The sequence below is a fragment of the Cryptomeria japonica genome, chromosome 10, assembly GCF_030272615.1.
Source record: "Cryptomeria japonica chromosome 10, Sugi_1.0, whole genome shotgun sequence".
NCBI classification, from domain to species: Eukaryota; Viridiplantae; Streptophyta; class Pinopsida; order Cupressales; family Cupressaceae; genus Cryptomeria; species Cryptomeria japonica.
Window position 1 is genome coordinate 363,761,834 of NC_081414.1, and position 21,111 is coordinate 363,782,944.

General features: G+C 41.0%; 2 protein-coding genes across 7 annotated transcripts in view; one reads left to right on the forward strand and one right to left on the reverse strand.

The window, feature by feature from the left end:
- Positions 1–21,111, forward strand: part of LOC131079980 (glucose-1-phosphate adenylyltransferase large subunit 3, chloroplastic/amyloplastic) — a 225,750-nt gene that overhangs the window by 48,245 nt on the left and 156,394 nt on the right. The window lies entirely within an intron of this gene.
- On the reverse strand, positions 17,586–20,866 carry LOC131061226 (uncharacterized). Its single transcript, XM_059213122.1, has 6 exons — positions 19,987–20,866; positions 19,635–19,867; positions 19,382–19,534; positions 18,889–19,289; positions 18,367–18,775; positions 17,586–18,267 (listed from the first exon to the last, which is right to left on the reverse strand). The coding sequence occupies exons 1-5, from the start codon at positions 20,754–20,756 to the stop codon at positions 18,746–18,748; spliced, it is 1,587 nt and encodes a 528-aa protein (XP_059069105.1). The 5' UTR covers positions 20,757–20,866; the 3' UTR covers positions 17,586–18,267; positions 18,367–18,745.

Here is a 21,111-nt window from a genome sequence, read left to right on the forward strand (position 1 = left end):
TACAAACAAGGTCAAGAACCTGCTTGTTTATCTTTGTATTTTATATCAGGTTTATGCTTGAATATATTTCAGTCCTAAAAGTAGATTTCTATTTGATATGAGATTTCAGTTGTACGCACTATTGTAGTTTCTCTTCATATGAGAATGTTATATGTTGTAAATGTGAATGAAATCATTGCAAACTCCAAACACAAAGCTCTGCAAATAAACTTTACACTTTCAGAAACTTGCCAACTGTTTCACAAATACCTGAGGTAAAGTGCAAAAGAGTTAGAAAAAATTGGTGTTGGATTTTACGTGATGGTCTTCCCAAGTGCTATCGTCATGTCGAATCTTTGTTATAGTAGAGCCACTATAGTCACTGAGTAATTATTTATCACTCCCAAGCTCATCAATTCTTTCAATCATCCGTTTGACCTCCATAGTCCTCATGTCACTTTCTTGTTCCTTTGATGTGGCTGCAACAGGTGACTGGTTGTTTGCTTGGTAGAGAGAAAAGTGTGCTAAACGTAAGGTTAAGTTCATCAACTTCTTTCTCCTTTTCTGTGAATGCTCTGTAAGTCTTCTCTGCAAACTTGATGGCATAGTCTCTCTCTGAAAGAAAATGCAGGTAATATGATTTTATTACTTCTAAAGTATGTTTGATAGTCTGCAGATTTGATACAATAGCTCCAACCATTAAACCTTTCTGTCTCTCTTCAAGTTGAGCTGTCCAAAGGAGGTATTCAATGAATTTGTGTGTGCTGTCAAAACAAGTTAACGTTTGAACAATCTTTTCTTCAATGACCAGCAATATCCTTCAAAATCTGTAATGCGCTAGGTCTTTGATCCAACTCAGTCAAGGGATTTGGCCCTACACACAACCACATTTTTGAAATGTCTTCATTAGCATAATTTCAAAATCAGCAACCTCTCTATCATTACCTTTGCCAAATTCCTACATTGAAGTTAGGACAGCTCTATGGTGACTCAATGAGTCATCAAATACATTCATACCTTCAATAGTTGTTGATTTATCAAACTCCAAATCAGCATATCCTTTGATCTTAGCACTATCATGAAGAGTCATGTATTCATCCTCACACACAGAAGCACTTGCAAAATTAGCTTCATTTTCATTTTTAGAAGCAACATGAACTTTATAATTAGATTCCTCTTTCTATGTATCCTTGCAAACTTCTTAAAGAGATGGCATGAAGGCACTAAAATTTTCAGCAGGCTCAACATTAGCATGCTCCTCTACTAAAATGTCTGGAAGGACAGTTTGACAATCTTTTTGTTCCATCTTCTCTTTTTGAACCTCTCCTTCTATGACTTTTGATTCTTCCTTTAACAACTTCACTTCTTTATCCCTGCATAGGTTGTTAGGCTCCCAAGTTCCTTTGCACGAGAAGTAATGGTTTCTTCTTTTGACTTCATTCTTGCTGCCTTCATTTTCCTTTCCAATAGAAGAGTTCTTTTTCTTTGTCCCTTCTTTCTTTCCAATTGATAAATAAGGTTCCAACATCTCAGGATGCTCTAGTAATGTGGTTTGATTCTTTGACATTCTTGAAAAACTTGCAAAAATTATATGATGAATTCCTAATTAGACTTCATCTTTCTTTAGCCACTGAAAGCTAGCCTTGATACCAACTTCCCACTGCTGAAATTGTAATGTATAGGTGGTGGCCACTTACCAAAAGCAATCTGAAAATGATCTTGTCACTGTTAACTGCCCAAGCTGGCAGGATGCGCAACTCTAATACGACTATAAAGGCCCAAGCCAATTTTTTGTACCAAAATTTTTAACTTTTCTCAATGTTCAAAAGAGAGAGATTTTGTCAAATAGTTTGTGTGCATGCTTGATAATGTCCCCTTCCTTGTGATGATGCATTCAACGGTCCATTGGCCTATTTTGGAGACCCGTAGGCTATGTGGAAGGGTCAATTAGGGTTTCCATGTTCTTTGGAGTTCTAACCAAGCTTGTCAGGGATGGATTGTGAACTTACTATTTTTAGTAAGTTAGGGTCTGGCCGTCAAGATGGTGCAAAGTTGCTAATCTCACCAAGCTCTTTCTCTAGTTGCGAAGATCACGATTTTCGGAGCATTATTTTATGACTTACTATTTTTAGTAAGTGGTAGTTTGGGCATTCTATTTTTGGCAGTCTTGGAATTGGTCCTGATCTAGCACAGTTTAGTGATCCTCATTGCTCAGCCTCATCTGGATTTTGTTGATAATTAGTATTGGAGTTATAAGCGATTTAATTAAATATTATTCCTTATCATAAGGTTATTATTTAATTATTTTATTACTGATTGATGTTATGGGGAATTGTGCAAAAAGTGATATTTTTTCCTAAGTCTTACCTGGGTGAATTATTTAATGGTTATAAGGAGACTTTATTTTTATATACTTCAAAGTTATATCATGCCAAAATCATGGACCCTCCTTGGCGGGATTTTTGGACTTGGGAAGTGGGCGCCATTCTTGGGTTCACCACATGAAATGAAATGCAGTTGGAATGAGGGGAATATGGAGGCAATTTCATTTGAATTCCAGACTTGAAAATCTATATAAACAGGTGACTAGCTTCTCATTTGGTTATCCAGAGAAAATATATCATTATGCCATCGGAATGACTCTAGACTTCTTCGAGGGTGAATACCTCCTAGATCTTTCCTTCCGGTTTCGAGTGTGAGACATCACTCCTAGTTGTGGTTCAAAGTTGTGAGCTATTTGGTGATTTTTGGGTGTGTTGGTGAAGAGTTGCGTGCTGCTGCGTTTCTTGGTGTTGTTGGCGTGTGTTGGCTAAAAGGGTAATTTGCTTGTAGCTATCTGCTTGTTTGGTGCATCGTTCTGGGTGAGGGCTTGTTGGAAGTGTATCGAAGAGACAATAATTCTCCTACATTGGTGTGGCATTTGGAGAACTCTCCAATTTACAGTTGCAAATCGAAATATTCAGCCAAAAATGCCATTTCTAGAATTGTCGTGGGTTGCGTGCACCATAGTTGCTGCTCTCCAGTTGCAGTTTCAAGGTATTGATCTGATTGTTTATGTTATATGCTTCATTTACATTTGGTTTGGCATGATTCCATTCAATTTTGAGAGAGTTACAAGCATTTTAGTGGTTTTTGGGATGGTTGGTTCTGCATTTCATTGTCTCTGATTTCAAAACAGCAAGTAGTGTTTGTGGTGAGAATGTGTTATTGAATTCTTGAGATATGTACTTCATTCTATCTTCTCTCACATCTCTATCTTTGTAAGAATTGCTTCAGTAGTACTGACCAATTCATTCTATGTTGCATTTCCCGCTGAACAAGTGGAAGAGGATAGCTTAGCTGCTTGTATGTTTTGTAATTCAGCTTTGTCCTCCCACTAAGCAAGTGGTTGAGTGATATTGTCCTCCTGCTGCATAAGTGGTAGAGTGATTTGGTTGTGTTATGCTCTTGTTACCTTGGCTAGTTTACCGCCAAGTTCTTGTTCTTCATCCCGCTGAAAAGTGGAAGGGGCTGGCTTGCAACCCAGTATTGTATTTGCATTGTAATTTCCAGTGGATTATTTAGCTAACGAACCCCTCATCACCGTATGCTCTCACCTTCCCACATTGGGCTCTTGGTGATCAGAAAGTGGAAGGGTTACTTTCAGTAGTATTGGGATTATATCTCCTAACTTTAATGGGTGCATTGTAATATTTGTTGTGCTAAAAAACCGCCAAAAAATTAGTGGGAATATTATAGTGGTATTGGAGCTGGTTTTCCTGCCAACCTGTGAAGTCAAAGTAAACAAAGTTCTCCATGAGTGACAGAGATGTCCGCTACTACAACAAAGAACAGAGATGCCAGCAGTATCAGATTCCTGCAGTGTCTTTTGAAGAGACTTTTTCAAAAGTCTTGAGAAACAGAGATAAGGAAGTTGATTCAGTGGACTCAACAGTGTTGACATGTCTGAAATCGCATTGCTGCAAACTCCATACGGCCAATGTAGAATAGAATAAACTCGCCGAGCATCCTATCCTCTCTTGAGATAAGGAAATCTCTAATGCTATTTTCTACGTTTCATCAAAGGGGACAACCTCAAGGTTTCGTTTGTTAGGTCTTGACTGCGGGATTGCTCAGTGGTTTGATGTGTTTATGCTGGAAACACAAGGGGGACTTACGGTGAGATAGGCGATTGCTGGATGAGTTCTCCAAAACTTTAATGGTCTTGCTTATCAAATGGTTCGAGTTGGGTTGATACTGTCTTCAAAAGGACTGCGGATTCTCTTGATAAAGAAGGGAAAAAAGGGAAGGATAGGGAGAGAGAGATACATAAAAATATAAATTTTAACTAAGATAGCAGATTTAGTAAACAGACGGACACCTCCAAATAACTAAATTAAGCATTACTAGTGATTTAAGCACAATACTTGCATCAATCTAGTGTGATCTTCAAAGGAAAGTAGGATTTTCATGCTATCAAATACAACATTAGAACTTTTACATTCATTCATTGAGCATTTAATAACCGAACTAAGTATATGAAAGGTTCAGATTAACCATGCAGAAGGAAGGGCAATCAGCCATTCCCTAATGGTGTGAACTGCAAGGATTCTATCGGATGTTCATTTGAAAATGCTATATAAAGGAAAGAAGCATGACTAAAAAATTCTAAATTAATGAAGAAGGAGACCATGCACTCACAAGGAAACTTGAAAACAGTCTTAACTTTGCATTAAATCCTATAAATTTTGCCAGAGCTTTCGCAACAATCCAAGAACTTCTTACAAAATGAGGGAAAACCAGTCCCTTAAATAGGCTTCAAAAATGGATGAATGGCCAAGATCTTATCTAAACAAGTGGCCCAGATTCATCCATAAAACATGGCTGCCCATACCCATAAATGGGAGACAAATATCAACAACCACCCCAAAGGGAGTAATAACTACCCAAAAAGGTAATTAGAACATATCTAGAAATAATCCAAAAAGGTGCATTCATAAAGTTTTACATTTTAGTTGACTTGGAAGCCAAACATGACCTTTTGGCCAAAAAGTGCATTTTCAAGATTTAAAAGGAAAAAGCACTTTCTAGGAAAGCACTTTCTCTTTTCCATTTGTAGATTCCTTTTCCAAGAACTCATCTTCACTATGCAAATATTCCTGCCAAAGATCTCGACTTGCTGCACGCTCCTCACGAACATACTCCTGGAACTTGATGCATAATTGGAATAGCAGACTTAATGGAGGCATAGGAGGATGCCGAATTTTAAATTGCATGCCCTCGAGATATTGGTCCACGTGCTTCAAACCATCCTTCCAGTTGGAAATATTACACTCGAAGCACAACATGTCTGACTGGAATTGACCAGCAAATCTTAGGTTCTTAACGGAATAGGTGATCCTATCTGTCCCTAGTCTTTGTTCCCAATCTGGTCGTATCACTTTATCGGATAGGGCATTTTGCCATCCCGAGACCACTGATCGGAGGATCATTTTGCCGAGTTCTTGCATGGTGTTCAGAATTGTCTCGCACGCATCATGTTCTTTATCAATGATTTCTCTTGTGTCATTCTTCATGGTGATAGTCCAGTACCATTCCTTAAGAGTGCTGATGTTATGAGGATCTAGGATGGTGAGTAATGTAGGAATCTATGCATGGGTCCAGAAGAGAGCTCTCATGAGGGGAAGGGTAGTGGCAGCCACTTCATGCATTCTAAGGGATTCCCTTTTTACCTCTAATAGCCGGACCAGGGTGGTCTCTCGATGGTGAGCCATCTCTTTTACTTCTTCGAGGATTCGTTCTCCCTTCCCTTTGATGTCTTGTATCCATTCCTTGACGGCCCTTGCAGTGTCCCGTACTCCTTCAAATTCTGTTGTGGTCCTCTGTGCCAATGCTGTTGGGGGAATGTGGGATTCAGAAACATTGTGTAATGGTCTTAGGAGTTGATCGATGTATCCCTCGGCCTGCTCAACACGAGCTCGATACATGTCCTTTTCAGCTATTATCTCTTCAAGTTGCCTGAGCATGTTCTGTACTGAATCCTTGAATTCCTCCTTTTCCTGTTCCTTAGTGGCTTGTCCGATGAGGACAATCGTGATGCTATAATCTGCCAGTGTAATCTGATCTGCTAGCTTGTCTACAGGCGGGGTGGCAATGTGAAGAGTGCGGTTCCTTTGATCATCTTTAGTCATTCTAGAATATGCCTTGGGCCTTTTCTTCCCCTTAGCTTTAGCTTGGTCCATGCGTGAGAAGATGTCCTCCAAATCAATAGGTGGTTTGGTGGCGGCCTTGCGCTGAGCTCTAGCAATCAACCATTCTTGAAGTACTGTCTGGGCTGATAATATGGTTAAGTTTGCATTCTGTTCTTTGATGTTTTCAGCTGACTCATCGCAAATTCGAAGCTGTTCTGTTACCAGAGGGGTGGAGGAGGTGTCAAGCTCTTTGCTTGCAGCAGAGTTTTCTCCTACTTCGCTGAACAATTGTCTGATGCCTTCGTGTGATGGTAGCTCTTCAGTATTTTCAAGCTCGCAGGTATCCTCTGTCTTTTGCTCTCCTTCAACGGTAGAGTCATCTTTGGCAGTGTTATGGAGCAGCAGTTCATGGCGACTCTGTTAGGTGGGTTCATGCACTTTGTTCTCCTAGATGGATGGAATTTCTCCTTCCTCAATTTGGTCACCCGACTCGGCTGGTTCAATAGCTATTAGCTTGGCTTCTAGCATGTTGGGTGCAGGAGGATCATCAACTCCAAATGCATCGATGTCACTCTGGGAAGGAGGAGCAGGTATATAATCCAATTCTACTACATCATCGGACGAACTGGGGTCCTTTGACGATGAAGTGACCTCTGGTCTTCTTATAGGAATCTTTTCCCTTCTTGTTCTCTTGGATGTCCGAGTTCCTCTGCAAGCCTTAGCATTCTTTCTCTTTTCAGGTTTCTCAATTTCTTCTCTGGGTGCACTGGAAGTTCCCTAATCTTCGGAGGACTGAGAATCGAGGTTGCCCATTAAGTGGTAGGTGAATTGGACTCCCTCATGGATTAGTCTTTCAATCTGCTGATGTAACCATAGGTCTGTATATCTTGTTGGGGCTGCCATGACTGCCTCAAAATCAGTGATAGGGTCCTGTGACCAATCAACGCCTGGCAGAAGATGTCTCACTACCTCAAATTCCCGGACTTGTAGACAATTCCCTGAATCTGTGAGTTGATCCGGGACCTGGCAGTATTCAAAGAGTCGCATTTGCTGCACACTCAGCCTCGAATATTCACGCCTTCGAACCTCATAGTCATCAGAGTAGTTTTTCCAATAATCCTCAATTGATTCCTTTGCTCTATACCGCCTGCCATAGGCTCTCTTTGCCAGATTATCGTGATCAAAGCACTTCCTCGGAAAGTGCTCTTGTAGGCCATAAGAGGCCAGCTCTGCGAGGGATTCCTCTACTAGGGTGGGGGTCTTCAGATGGACATCCTGGTTGCCTATAATCATGGGGAACGCGAATCCAGCCTGCTTGCTCTCTCTGAGTAAGATGCTGACCGAACGTGACTGCTTTGCGACCTCCATAAGAACTATTTTGTCGGTTGGGTATCGTGGAAGTTGGAGAGGGGCACTATCAAAGCCCGCTATTCGGATATAGGAGAACCTTGGGAATTGGATGAACTAGGCTTCGTATCTCTGTACTAGAATAGTAGCTTGCTCTGAGAGCCTTATGTGTAATCCTCCCTGCATTAGCCTGACCAGGCGCATTGTGAAGGCGTCATTGACGCGCTCATATTGGCCAACTGCATAAGCTGGGCTGCTCTTTTCTCTCTGAGCTATATCTTGATAGTGCAGCTGCGGGTAACAATCATAGACCTTTACCTAACCAGGCCCTGATTTCACCTTTCATTGTCAAACCTGGCTGCGGTTAATTCTTGGCGAACATGTAGACCAAGTAAGAGGTCATAGTGAAGTACTTTTTGCTCTCGAGTTCAATTAGCTGAGCATGGATGTTGTCGCTTATAATCTGGGCCCAGTCAAACTTAGACTTCCCAGCGAAGACTTGCACTGTGAAATAAAACATCCACTCTTCAAAGTAGTTGGATTTAGGAAGTCCCATAACCGGGCTGAGTAATGTGACCATATCCCCCTGCTCATTATGAAAGTCACTTCTTGGGGTCTGTTTCCCAATTCTGGCACTTGGAGGCCTTCTCTCCTTGTACCACTCTTCGTTAATCAGTGTTCTGCATCTGGCCAGATTCATATCATATGCCCCCTGTGCTTCGTCTATAGTCGTGGCCGTGGGATTGTTTGGGAAGGGAATGTCGAATGCATTGCCAATGGCCTCAGGGGTGAAGTTGGTGAGAGTCATATTCTCGAGGAGCACCAATTTGGAACCTGGCTGATAATGTTGGGCAGCCTCTACCACTAACTCATAATTTTGTACTGCTAGAGGAAATCCTGCCGCTTGGGCGATGCCACTTTCCACCATCTGTCTAGGCTTGCCATATGCGTTAGGGGAGAAGACCCGATTCCTGAAGTCCTGGATGTCAATATAGCCTAGGTTGGTATCATCGACATTGTCCTAGACGCTCTGAACTTTTGACTCCATCAATCCCCCTCTTTGATATTGGTACTTCATCCTTTCAACTTTGCGTGGGATATCTGATTTGGATGTTTGCGATGTCTCGGCTGTAGCGGGCGTCTTTGATGATTCCACCGCCGACTTAGGCATTTATCCTGCACAGTCGAACACGTATTACAAGGTGATATAAAAGAAGTAAGGCGGGTCAGATAGAGGATACTCCAGCATTCAAGGATTAATTCAAAATTTAAATTGGAAACAGAGTGATATTGCTAGCTGAGAGCTTGATTGAGCAAAACATTTATTCATGAAGCTTTTGATCGCGAATTTATACTTAAGCATTTTCTAGATTAATTTCAAAAGGGACAAAGCTCAAAAAACTCTCCTAAGTTTAAAAAATGCAATTTTTGGTTAAATCTTAGGAGCAAATTCTAATCTTCGACTGCTTTGAATGACACTTTAATAATCGAAAAAAGATGCGAATTTTGAAGACTTAAGCACTCTAATCAATTTTGCACATGCATGCATCCAATTTATAAACATTTCAGATGATCAAGAGAGACAAAGCGTACTTACCTAATGAAAATGGATGGTGAGAAATTGCCCGACTTGCTGTGCAAAAATGAATGGATAAATCTGAAAATTTTGAATTCCAATGGTTATCTCTCTAATTCAAATTTTCGCAGCTGTGGCTGGAAAAGAATTTGCAATGTCGAGTTTTAAACTAGGCGATTTTCACTTTAGGCGATTTTAGCAATTTGAACCTGGACGCTTGGAAGGGTTTATGTCCGCGTTTTACCTTGAATGCAAATTATACTTTCTGGCTTTCCTTTCAGAACCTAATGCGATCCTCTCTCACGCGAACTTCGGTGGTATGAGGGGTTTTGCAGGCATTCAAACCTCACGTCTCCTCCTAAATTGCAAACTTCGGATGCCTTTGCTGTAATATCCCACTAATTTTTTTTTTTGTTTTTTTAGGCCAATAGCAATTCATCGACAACAATTACCCGTTAAGGTTAGAGTAATAAGCAAAACAACTAAAAGGGAACCCTTCCACCTTTTGTTCACCGAGAGCCCAGACTGGGAGGGTGAGAGCATACGGTGTTCCGGGGATCGTCAGCATCAATAAACAAACTGAACATTACAACTGCATGGGCGGCAAGCCATCCCCTTCTGCTTATCCAGCAGGACAGAAACTAAACTTCTTGGCGGTGAACCAACCAAGGGAAAGATTATAAGAAATAGAAGTTCAATCACTCTACCGCGTATTTCAGCGGGAGGACATTACATTAACAATCACTCTACCGCATATTTCAGCGAGAGGACCAAAACATTGAACTTATCACTCGACCACTTATTCAGCGGGAGGACATTACATTAAAACATCACTCTACCGCATATTTCAGCGGGAGGACTATTTATCAAAGAAAACTGAATTACAAAACTGAGAAGGTGGCAAGCCAGCCTCTTCCACTTATGCAGTGGGAATTACAAATAAAAGCAGATAGAATGGGATGCTCAGTACTACTGAAACAATCCTTACAATATGGAGATGAGATGAGAAGATTAACTGCAGATTTCTACACAATACTGTAATTTTCTGTTACACTGCTCTGCAGGTTGAAAGTACAGTTCCAGCAGCTTATGAAAACATGAAAATACTCATAACTCACTCAATTTTTACCTGAATTGATTCAAATCAAGCCCAATCCCACCGTACATCCAATACAATGACAACCAATCACAGCCACACCCCAAGCAACCCTTTTTTTATTTTGCACGCATCCCAATGCAACCCAAAAAACCCACGCCTAGACTAGGAATTTCGATTTTGCATAATTAAATCAATACTCAAACAAATGTGCTAAAAACTTACAAACTTATTTGCCAGTGCTGGGAAGGAAGATAGGAATAATACCCATAACTATCAGACGCTCCAGCAGAGAGATGTGAGCAAAAATGTGTTTCAGCCACAGGCAAAACCAGCAAGTCCAGAATCGTTGCAACACCAAGATGTCTATGGCAAAGCTCTGAAAACGATAGAAGAATACAAAGCACAGCTAGGTACTATATTTCAAGTACGAAACCAGGTAGCACTAGGGAGACGCACTCCGAAGCCTCAAGTTTTGTCGCCAATCCGGCAGCATAACATTACAGATTTTCAAGATGGTGCAAACGGGAACCCAAGCCTCATATTTATAACTTCATTCTTCAAATCCAAATGACATCCCTCCAAATTCCACGCTTGCATTTGAATTTCATTCCACTTTCATGTGGACCCAAGTGTAGCGCCCAACTTCCTAAGTCAAAAGTCACGCCCAAGAGAGGGGAGGACCCACGTTGGACACTTAGGCACAAAATGGCTATGTAAAGTGAAATAATATCCCTTTTTAAAAAAAATATTTCACATCCCATAAGATAACTGAATTTCGCCCAAACTTAGGATTAAACAGGCATTAATCCCAAATTTAATAAACCAGTAGCCAATAAATAGATTAATTAAATATTAACCTTAGGAAAGGAAATAATATTTAATTATGTTGCAAAATATCTCCCGCACTGATTATTATCACCTCCAAGATGAACTAAGCCCAGACGACCACAAACTGCTGCAGAATTGAGACCCCTGTCTACTGCCAAAAATAGAAATGTGCCACCCAGCCACTTACTAAAAATAGTAAGTCAAGAATTAATGCTTAGAAAAATATGATCATCACGTCCAGAGGCAAAGCAAGGAGTGCTCGGTCGGACAATGGCACCAGAACGGTCATCCCCTGACTTACTAAAAATAGTAAGTCCTCATTTCATCGATGCTAGACCCTGATTACTCATTCCACCTAGCCTACGGGTCTCAGGAATTGGCTAATGGACCTTTGAAAGAACATCAGTGAGAAGGGGACATTACATTTGCGTTATGAGGTTTACTGCACTTTCTACGCTGTGATCTTCGGAGGAATGGAGGATTTTACCAATTTCGAATTCCTCATTTTTGCCCTATGCGTCGCGATTTTGATATTGATGGCTAACTTCAGACCATTTGGAGGCTTTCGCGAAAATTGACCCTTGCTTCTTCGCGTCTATCCTCTAGTTCGCGACTTCGGTGGAATGGAGGATTTTGAAACCTAAACTGCGTTTACCTTGGGGAACCTCGGGCTTTGAACGCTTTGAACGCTTTTGCCAGTTTTCGGGGCTTTCACGTTTTTTTGCGAGTTTAAGGGTAAATTCAGACCTCTGGCACATTTTGCAAACTTAAAGTATTTTCGGACCCCTCACGCCTTTTGTGAACTTATCCAAATTTCGGAGCTTTCACACCTTTTGGCGACTTTAAGCATTTTCGGACCTCTCACGCCTTTTGCGAACTTATCCAAATTTCGGAGCTTTCACGCCTTTTGGTGACTTTAAGCATTTTCGGACCCCTCACGCCTTTTGCGAACTTATCCAAATTTCGGAGCTTTCACGCCTTTTGGCGACTTTAAGCATTTTCGGACCTCTCACTTTGCCCCCAGGGTTCGAAATTCGGCCCCTTGGGCAATTTTTGCAAACTTTTGAAATTTCTCTCATTTTGTCCCCAGGGTCCAAAATTCGCCCCCCTTGGAGATTTTTGCAAACTTTTGAAATTTCTCTCATTTTGTCCCCAGGGTCCGAAATTCGGCCCCCTGGGCGATTTTTGCAAACTTTTGAAATTTCTCTCATTTTGTGCGAGCTTGGGCACTTGGGCGAGTTTGGAGGACTTTGGCATTTTGCAACGAAATTCGCTCCTCCTTTCCCAGTTGGCAAAAATCGTCATTTGTTCAAATCTTGTAAACTCCGTAAAAACAAACCTCATGCAATCCATCTCATCGCTCTTATGCGAAAATGACAATTTTGGGTCATCATGCAACCTTCAGACGCGCTGCTCTTTGCTTGGCGGGCTTCGCCAACTTCTATCACCTTATGCCTATCCAAGGCGATTTCACAATTTTGAACAATCTCTTGGCATTCGTGCCCGAGGGCTAGACTAGCTTAATGGAATCATCGGCTCTTTTCTTTCAACATCATCACTTCACGGACCGGTTGCGGACTCGCTCGAAAGGACGCAAGACACTTTGCGCGAACTCAACATGGCGAATATGAAAGGCTCAAAAAAGGGAAGGGTGACCTTGTTGGCGACAAGGAGCGTGTGCAACACACAACAAGCAGATTCAATGGGGGAAAGACTATTTGTATAGAATGAAACAGCTATGGCTGTAGAGAAAATAGAGAAGAAATTTGACACTATGATGGACATGATGTCCCAGATGATAGCCACCTTTAGGCAGAGTGCTGGAGGGGGGCATAATCAAGATCCAAATCAGAATATGAGTGGTAATAATGTCAGCACTTCCAACAACTCCGGTGGTAATGGAAATGGCAGCAACAATGGCAACAATAGTAATGGAATGCCTGTTGGATCGATGACTAGGCCATTGCAACCCGTTTTCCTTCCAAGGGAAACACCGCCTCCTGAAGTTGAAGTTCCTGTAGCTGAGGAGATTCGGGCCAGCTTTGTGGAGTATGCAACATTTCCCCAAGAGATTCGAAATGCTATGTCTCTTGACCAATACATGAATCAAAAGAAGAGAAGGGAAGGGCGATATGATAATTGTTACTCCACTCCTAGAGATTATCAATAGGCCCTTGGAAAGGTCACTCTAGCTCACTTTGATGGAAGCAGTGTGAGCACAGTGAGAGCTTGGGTGCAAAAGTTGGACAACTACTTGTCCTTGAGACCTATGCCTGAAGAAGAGGCCATCAAGTTCGCCGCCTTGCACCTAGATGGAGCAGCTCACAAATGGTGGTACCATGGGTTGATCACCCTTGGTCATAACTTGATCCATACCTATGCTGAATTCACCAACAAGTTGTTAGAAAGATTTGATACCAAGGATTCAGAGGTGAAGTTTAGAGAGCTTGCACAACTCAAACAACAGGGTTATGTGGACACCTTCATAACTGAATTTCAAAGTCTTTCAGTTATGGTTAGTAGTATCTCAGAGAAAAGACTGGTGGTCCTATTCACTGAAGGACTTGAAGAACCATTGAGGGGTTGGGTAAAAGCCTTTGACCCACCCACCTTGGCTGATGCAATCAAGAAGGCTAGAAGCATGGAGTTGGCTGCCCCTAAGTCTAGATTTCAGTCAAAGCTTTTCCCATTCCGTAAAGACAAGAAGAAATTTTCTAATTAGCCTAAGAAGTTCCCTCCCCGGATGGATGATGAGCTTTGTCAAGAACTTCGGAGGAAGAATTTGTGTTATTCATGCAAGGAACCTTGGGTTCCGGGTCATAGATGCCATGGAAAGGGTAATGCTCGGCAAATGGAAGCATATTCAGCGGATGGATCAGATTCTGAAAATTCAGAACATCAGCTTGATTCGGAAGAAAGTGAGTATGAAGAGGCTCTAGAAGGGCCTGAAAGTGATCAAGATGATAAGGGTATAGTTGCCCACCTCTCTAGCTTCCACAAGAATGAATCATTCAGAGTTCGAGGAGCATTGGCAGAGCATCGACTTGTTGCTCTAATTGATACCGGAGCAACTCACAACTTCATTGATGCTAGGATTGTTGCCAAGAGAGGTCTTATCACCAATGATGTTGAAGACTTCAAGGTCATGGTGGCTGATGGATCAACAGTTTGTTGTAAACGGATGGTGTCAAACATGTCAATGAAGCTTGGTAATTATGAAGTCAAGGACGACTTCTATGTTGTCAATATTGGAGGGACCGATGATGTGGTCCCTGGCATTCAGTGGCTGCAATCTCTTGGTGAGATCACACTGAACTTGCAAACCATGGAGTTAAAGTTCATGACTGAAGGGAAGAAGGTTGTTTTGCAAGGGATGTCTAATGGAGGTCCTCGGATTGTATCGTTGAAGATGATGGAGAGGCTAATCCGTCATAACCAAGTAGTGAAAGATCCCTGATGGATCCCCTTGCTGATCTGCTGTAGTTTTTAAATTAATAAACTATATCTTCTTGTGATTCCTTTGATGGTTTTAGAGAATAGACAGAAGTTGCAGAAGGTTTGTTTCTTTTTTGTGTTTTTTGATAGTTTTCAAACAAGTAATGAATAATGAATAGTAAACATGAAAGGAGACTGAAAATAAATAAGAACATACAGCCAAATTCAAAATTGCTACAAGCTGTACCAGACAGATTTTTGATTTGTAAAACCAAATAATAATTCCAACGTAGATCTAAGGAACTTACATCCAACAATGATGCCAAACTGAAAGGTGAATAGTGATCATGAATCAAGAATACCTCAAGGCTGAATACATGCATTCCTTACATTCCACATGGGACATACTTGCTGCAAATGGCAGCCCTAAGGCTGCAAGGATCATGCCCAAGCTGAAGAATCAATCTGCCATGCTGAAACCCTTACTCTGCAACCTAAAACCACAATGAAGAATGGCGTACTCAATCTCTGCCAACAATGCACTCTGCCTGAAGAATCCAATGCCAATAACTGCTGAGGGCTACGTCCCAGCCAGTCCAGATCTTGGGGTTTGCGTCCCAGATGAAGAATCGCCCACTCAGAGCTAATTCGCAAAATAAGTTTGCTTGTGTAAAAAGATAATGAACAATTTGGTCTTCATCTCCTTATATCTCCTTTCCTTTCCAAGCCAAATCCTAAAAGGGAGTAAAGTTGGTGCATTATGAAAAGAGTGTTATTTTCTAATTATGGCGTCAACTATAGGAAAATAACACTAAATTGCAAATAAATAGCTCCAGGCATCCAAAAAGACTTTGGAAGGTGAGAATCATGTAGCAAAGTTCAAGACCTTTCCAACGAGCTATAACACAGGCATATCAACCTAGATGAAGCTAGAAACCCCTTATTACTCTAAAATGACTAAATACATAGCTTTATTTTAATTTATTTAATCGTTAACTTAGGAAATATTTAAATATATTAAAATATCTCCAGATATCCAATAATAGCCCAAAATGACCAAACAATCATGAATATAACTTTGTCACCTATCTGTGACCGATGCCGGAAAAGTTGAGCTAACTGGCAATCCCATCCCTAAAATCTAGGGATGCTCCTAGAAACTAGGAAACACACCCAATCTTCCTGAAACTCAAACCATGGTATGGTCCCGTGGAACTTCAAATATGGAAACTGCCACAACCTCCTAAAAAGTAGGGAATCTCCCTAAAATCAAGGAACTGCTCCCAACGGCCCACAAACTGCCTGAAACACAAACTCCGGATATTGAATACCCTGTGTGAGTCTCTATCCACCACTACCAGCCTACGAGATCCAAATAATAGACCATCCCACTACTCTTCTCCTGTCACCTAGAAAGGGGACATTACAGTCCTCCCTTCCCGGAGATTGCTTGTCCACAAGCAATGCCTCCATGTACCACCACCATCCCATACAAGCCGTACATAAAATACTGAATGCTCCTGTTCTAGTCTACATGAATGTTATGCAATAACATGCGGTGATCCATGAGGAACAAAGTACCCAGCAAGCTAACATCCTGACCCCATACCAATCTGATAAATGTTGCTTCACCCAACCGCTGCGCTACTCTGATAAAAATGCCCGAAGACCACAAACCATGAAGTAACGTATGGGAATCCATGTAAAATAATGTACCAAACGAATCAATACCCGGATCCCAAATCAAAATATAGAATTTGCTGTAGGAGATGAAGTAGGAGAATGTCAAATGTTCACCCTGAAGTAACCATACAAACATGTAGAATATCAAAACAATGTGAAAATGAACCCCCATATGCCATATAACCAAAACATACAAACATGTAGAATATCAAAACAATGTGAAAATGAACCCCCATATGCCATATAACCAAAACAAGTGGCCGCCAACCCTCGCTGTCATAACTCTGATCAGCAACATAGATGGTATCAAATTTGTCATCAAACCAATGGCAATCGACGAAAATCACCCCACACTCCATCTCTATCCCAAAGGTATACCTCCGAACACTCCTAGATTGCTGGTAGACTATTGTAGACAACGAAATGTCAGGATATTCCACATGATTCCACCTAGGACAGTCACTAGTCCTCAAGGAATCGAAGAAAATGAAGTCACCAACCAACAAAGATATCAGTGCCATATGAAGTGAAATAGGTGACAAACTCAGAAATGAAGTATGCATGCCAACACTACTCCACACAAAGAACTCTCGAGTGGCTGGCCCACTAAAAGAGTCATCAATCAAACCACTATCATCTCTTGGAGAATGATCAAATACCTCAACTGGAAATTCTGAATCAGGCAACTCATGTCTCTCATCATTAGATGAATGGTGAACAACACGAACACGTTGAAGATTGATTTTGGCTTGTTGAGCCAATAGCTTGGTTTGCCTTGCCCTTTCTAGCCAAGCATCATTCATCCCTTGGGACTGAGTTATATCAGCTGCTCCAAAGTGTCTAAACCCAGTCCTAGCATGAGATATACCATGTGACTTATCATGATCAAAGCATGCTTCATGTGTACCCACCATAACAGAATTTTCATGACTCATTTCCCAATAATTAGAAGTACCAACAACATGAAAAGGAGAGAATGACTCACTACTGTTATTAAAGTCAGGGCTGCTATGGCTTGTTATCCCCTTGCATCCTTCTTGTTTAACACCCATATATTGCGTGCCAACTGTAGGAATCCCTCCTACAACTTCCTCCTCAGGTGCCATGATCTGTGAATCATCATTGTGTTCATATCAAAGAAACGAAACTCGGACTCGGCTCGGACTCGGCAAGGCCAAATCGGACTCGGACTCGGGACTCGGCGTCAGACTCGGCTCCAGACTCGGCTGGACTCGGGAAAGTGAAAAACTCAAAAAATTTAGAGATTTTTTAAGATTTAAAACTTGTTTCATGCACCCTTTATTGAATAAGACACAATAACATCATCAAACTTGGCTCATTTCATTACATAATACATACACAAGTATACATCTATGATCTATCACATAAGCATAAACGCAAATTGTAGCTGAAGGAAATAACAAACATAGATATATAAATATTGTCAAATGTATACAATATTACAAAACTCATGGAATAAAAAATCCATGTCATCATATGATCATCATCAAATGTTCCATACAAATAACAAAGGTAAATACATCTACAAGCCTATGGCGCAGAGGAGTCTGCACCCTCCAGCCCCGACGTCGGCTCCGATGAAGGCCCTGCCCCCCTACGAAGGCGTCTAAGGTAGGTCATAGATGATTGGGCAGCCATAGCCGCTCCTCGTGACACCACGCCATGCTCACCAACATCAGGAACATCTGTGTCACTGTCACCATCTCTGTCACTATCACCATCTGCCTCTGAATCTCCTCTCTCTGCTCGTGCTCTCTGCTCCTCCTCTGCCATGGCTACAGCCTCAGCCTCTATATCTACCTGGTCGATCCAATCAGTGTCATCATCACTAAAGACAGCCACAGGATCTGTCTCAATGGCCCACTCTGCCTCAGGATCAACCTCATCTAGAATGATAGGAGAGATGTCAGCTAATGCATTCTTTCTCATTCTCAGGCGGAGGTTATAGTGAACAAAGATAAGATCATTCATCTTCTCCACGGATAATCTATTGCGCCTCTTGGAGTGTATGTGCTCAAACATACTCCAATTGCGCTCACAACCAGATGCACTGCATGGTTGGCTCAAGATGCAAATGGCCAACTTCTGAAGATTTGGTGTCGTTGGGCCAAAAAAGTTCCACCAATTATCTGAGTTTGAAATGAGAAAAATAAATAAAATCAGTCTCTCATAAACTTATTTAACAATATACAATAAAACTAAAATTAAGCCTTACAATTTATTTTTACCTGGCATCATAGTTGTCCTACTTTCTTTGGCGATAGGACGAGAAAAGGTCTCCCCTTGTGCATTTGAGAACAACTGTAGCTCTCGCATAAGATCTGACTGAGTACAACCAACAGGTGCCATCTTCTCCATGACTGAGTATAGCCCATCAAGGACCTCCGCATCAACCCTGAAAGTAGGGCTAAAATGGAATGCCGGATTCAAATAATAGGCTGCTGCATGGATGGGCCTATGAAGCTGATGATGCCATCTCTTATCAATGATCTGCCAAATGGGACCATACTTGCTCTCATCTCCTGCATAGATAGATTTGATGCCCTCTTTCGCCCTATCCATGCCCTCATATATGTAGCCCATTGCGGGCTTTTCTCCATCCGCAACTCACAACAAAACCACCAAGGGCTTAACAAACTGTAAAATTGAAAATATTGTGTAATTTAAAACATGAGCAAATAAGAGAATATGATGAATAAGTTATAAAACAAAAAGTTAAATAAAAATTGTAGAATTTATAAAAAAATTACCTTCACTATCTCATCACAAGGGCTCCAAAAGCCTCGCTCATCAAAAATGCAGTCTGCCATATCTTTTCCTGTTGGGGTGGCAGCATAGGATGAGGAAGACCACTCCTCACCAACAATCATACGTCTCAAGGCCATCTTACAACGAAGCATGGACTGCAATGTGATGAAGTTTGTGGCAAATCTTGTGATTCCTGGACGAGCTAACTCCTTATGCTCTGTGTATTGTCTCATAAGAGCCAACACCCATGAATGATTATATACAAATTTGCACACATTTCTTGCCTTTTCTACACATGTCTTGACCCATGGAAGTTTTCCAATATCCTCTAACATGAGGTCAATGCAATGGGCGGCACATGGAGTCCAAACTATAGATGGGTGCCTCTCCATCAATAGTCTGCCTGCAACAACATAATTTGTTGCATTGTAATTAATGAGGTTACAAAATAGAAATTAATTTGCAAACAAAATTAGTTTGTAATCAAAAGTTTACCTGCAGCAACATAATTTGGTGCATTGTCAGTCACCACCTGTACCACGTTCTCTTCACCCACCTCATTAATCACCTCCTCTATCTGCTCACATAGGTAGGTGGCATTCTTGCAATGGGCGGAGGCATCAATAGACTTGATGAAAACGGTGCCCCCTGAAATAAAAAAATAAAGCAAGATCAATGATCATTCAATAAATCATTAAATGAAAAATAAAAAATTAATGCCTAAATGAAACTAAAATTAATCAATCACCTGCGGAAGAAACAAGAAAATTAAGGAGAGTTCTATTTCTCCTGTCTGTCCAACCATCAGTCATGATGGTGCAACCTTTAGTGCTCCATATTTGGCGTTGATCACCCAATTCTTTCTTCACATCATTCACCAATTCAGTCAAAATGGGTCCGCTCAAATCAAACTCAGAAGGGGCTTTGAACCCCGCCCCACAAATGGTAAGGGCATCAACCATTTCTTGCCAATAAGGTGACCTGTCACAAATAATTTTAATGAGATAAGTATGTACTATGTATAATGAACTATATACAACAAAAATTAATACGAACAATCAAATTATAAAAATTAAAACAATCAAACATAAAACATTTACCTGGCTGTGAAGAATGGAATACTGCCATAGATCCAAAATCTGCCAACTGCCATTTTAGCAGCATCATGGACCTCCTTGTTCCAACCCATGCTCTCAAGTGACTGTTGGGACCCAGGAGTAGTGCGAGGTGCAAAAAAGGTATCCAACCTAGATTTACGAATCCTAGGTCCAATGCTAACATTCCCACTACCACTGCCAGTGCTAGGAACATGAGAAGGGGCAGAGGCACTGGCACTAGCACTGGCACTTATAGAAGCAGAACCGGAAGCATGAGTAGTAGCAAAATGAGTGGGATGATATGAAGGTAAGGAAGAAGGCCCTCCAACACAACCTAATTGTGTCCCTGTTCCTAAAGGTGCATGTCTCCCAATGACTGTGAGATCCTCTTTTTCTTTCCTTTTCCTTTCAATTTCTTCAACCATTACATAGCAATCACGTACGGCCTCAGTGACTGCTTTTGTGCATGGGTCGGCATCATGCCCACGCACACCAGCAATATGGTATTTCAATCTATATATGCCTCCATGGAATATTGTTTTGCAAAATATACACTTTGTTTGCCCTTTTCTTTGCCCTGGAAAATCCTCATGATATTTCCAAGCAGGGTCCTTTCTAATGGGAGGTCTAGAAGAGGACATTGTATGATTGTTTTGTGAAACTTGAGGCAAATAAGAATGTGAAGGTTGCTGCAATAAAACATTACAAATGCAAAAATAAATTAAGACATTCATTCTATGTTGTGCATTCATAATTTCATTCTCATTGAACATTTTTTTCAAAAAAGCTAAAGTAGGGTAACTAGGGTTTGCAATTTTATTTTTTTTAAATTGTAGGGTTTGTCAAACCCTACTTTAAAAAAAATAAAATTACAAACCCTGGGCATACATAGTAACATAGAAAAGATTTTGGAATAAAATGTAAAACTTTCAAAAAAAAAAGAATAGAAAAATGAATTTTTGCATATAAAAAACAAAAAAATCTCAAAAAAACAATGTTACCAACTTACCTCTTAGAACTCTTGAAGAAAATTGAAGAAATTGAAGAAATCTTCCTTGCTGGTTTTTCTTCAATGCACCCTTGTTATTCTTTTTATCTCACTTTACTCCTCCTATTTTTGCAAATGAA

Excerpts from the sequence above, each read along its gene's own strand:
- LOC131061226 (XM_059213122.1), bottom strand. The coding sequence starts at position 20,756 with ATGTTCAATGAGAATGAAATTATGAATGCACAACATAGAATGAATGTC. Across the intron at positions 19,535-19,634 it reads TTTTCTTGTTTCTTCCGCAG|GGGGCACCGTTTTCATCAAG; the intron begins GTGATTGATTAA and ends TTTTTATTTCAG. Across the intron at positions 19,290-19,381 it reads ACCAAATTATGTTGCTGCAG|GCAGACTATTGATGGAGAGG; the intron begins GTAAACTTTTGA and ends ATGTTGTTGCAG.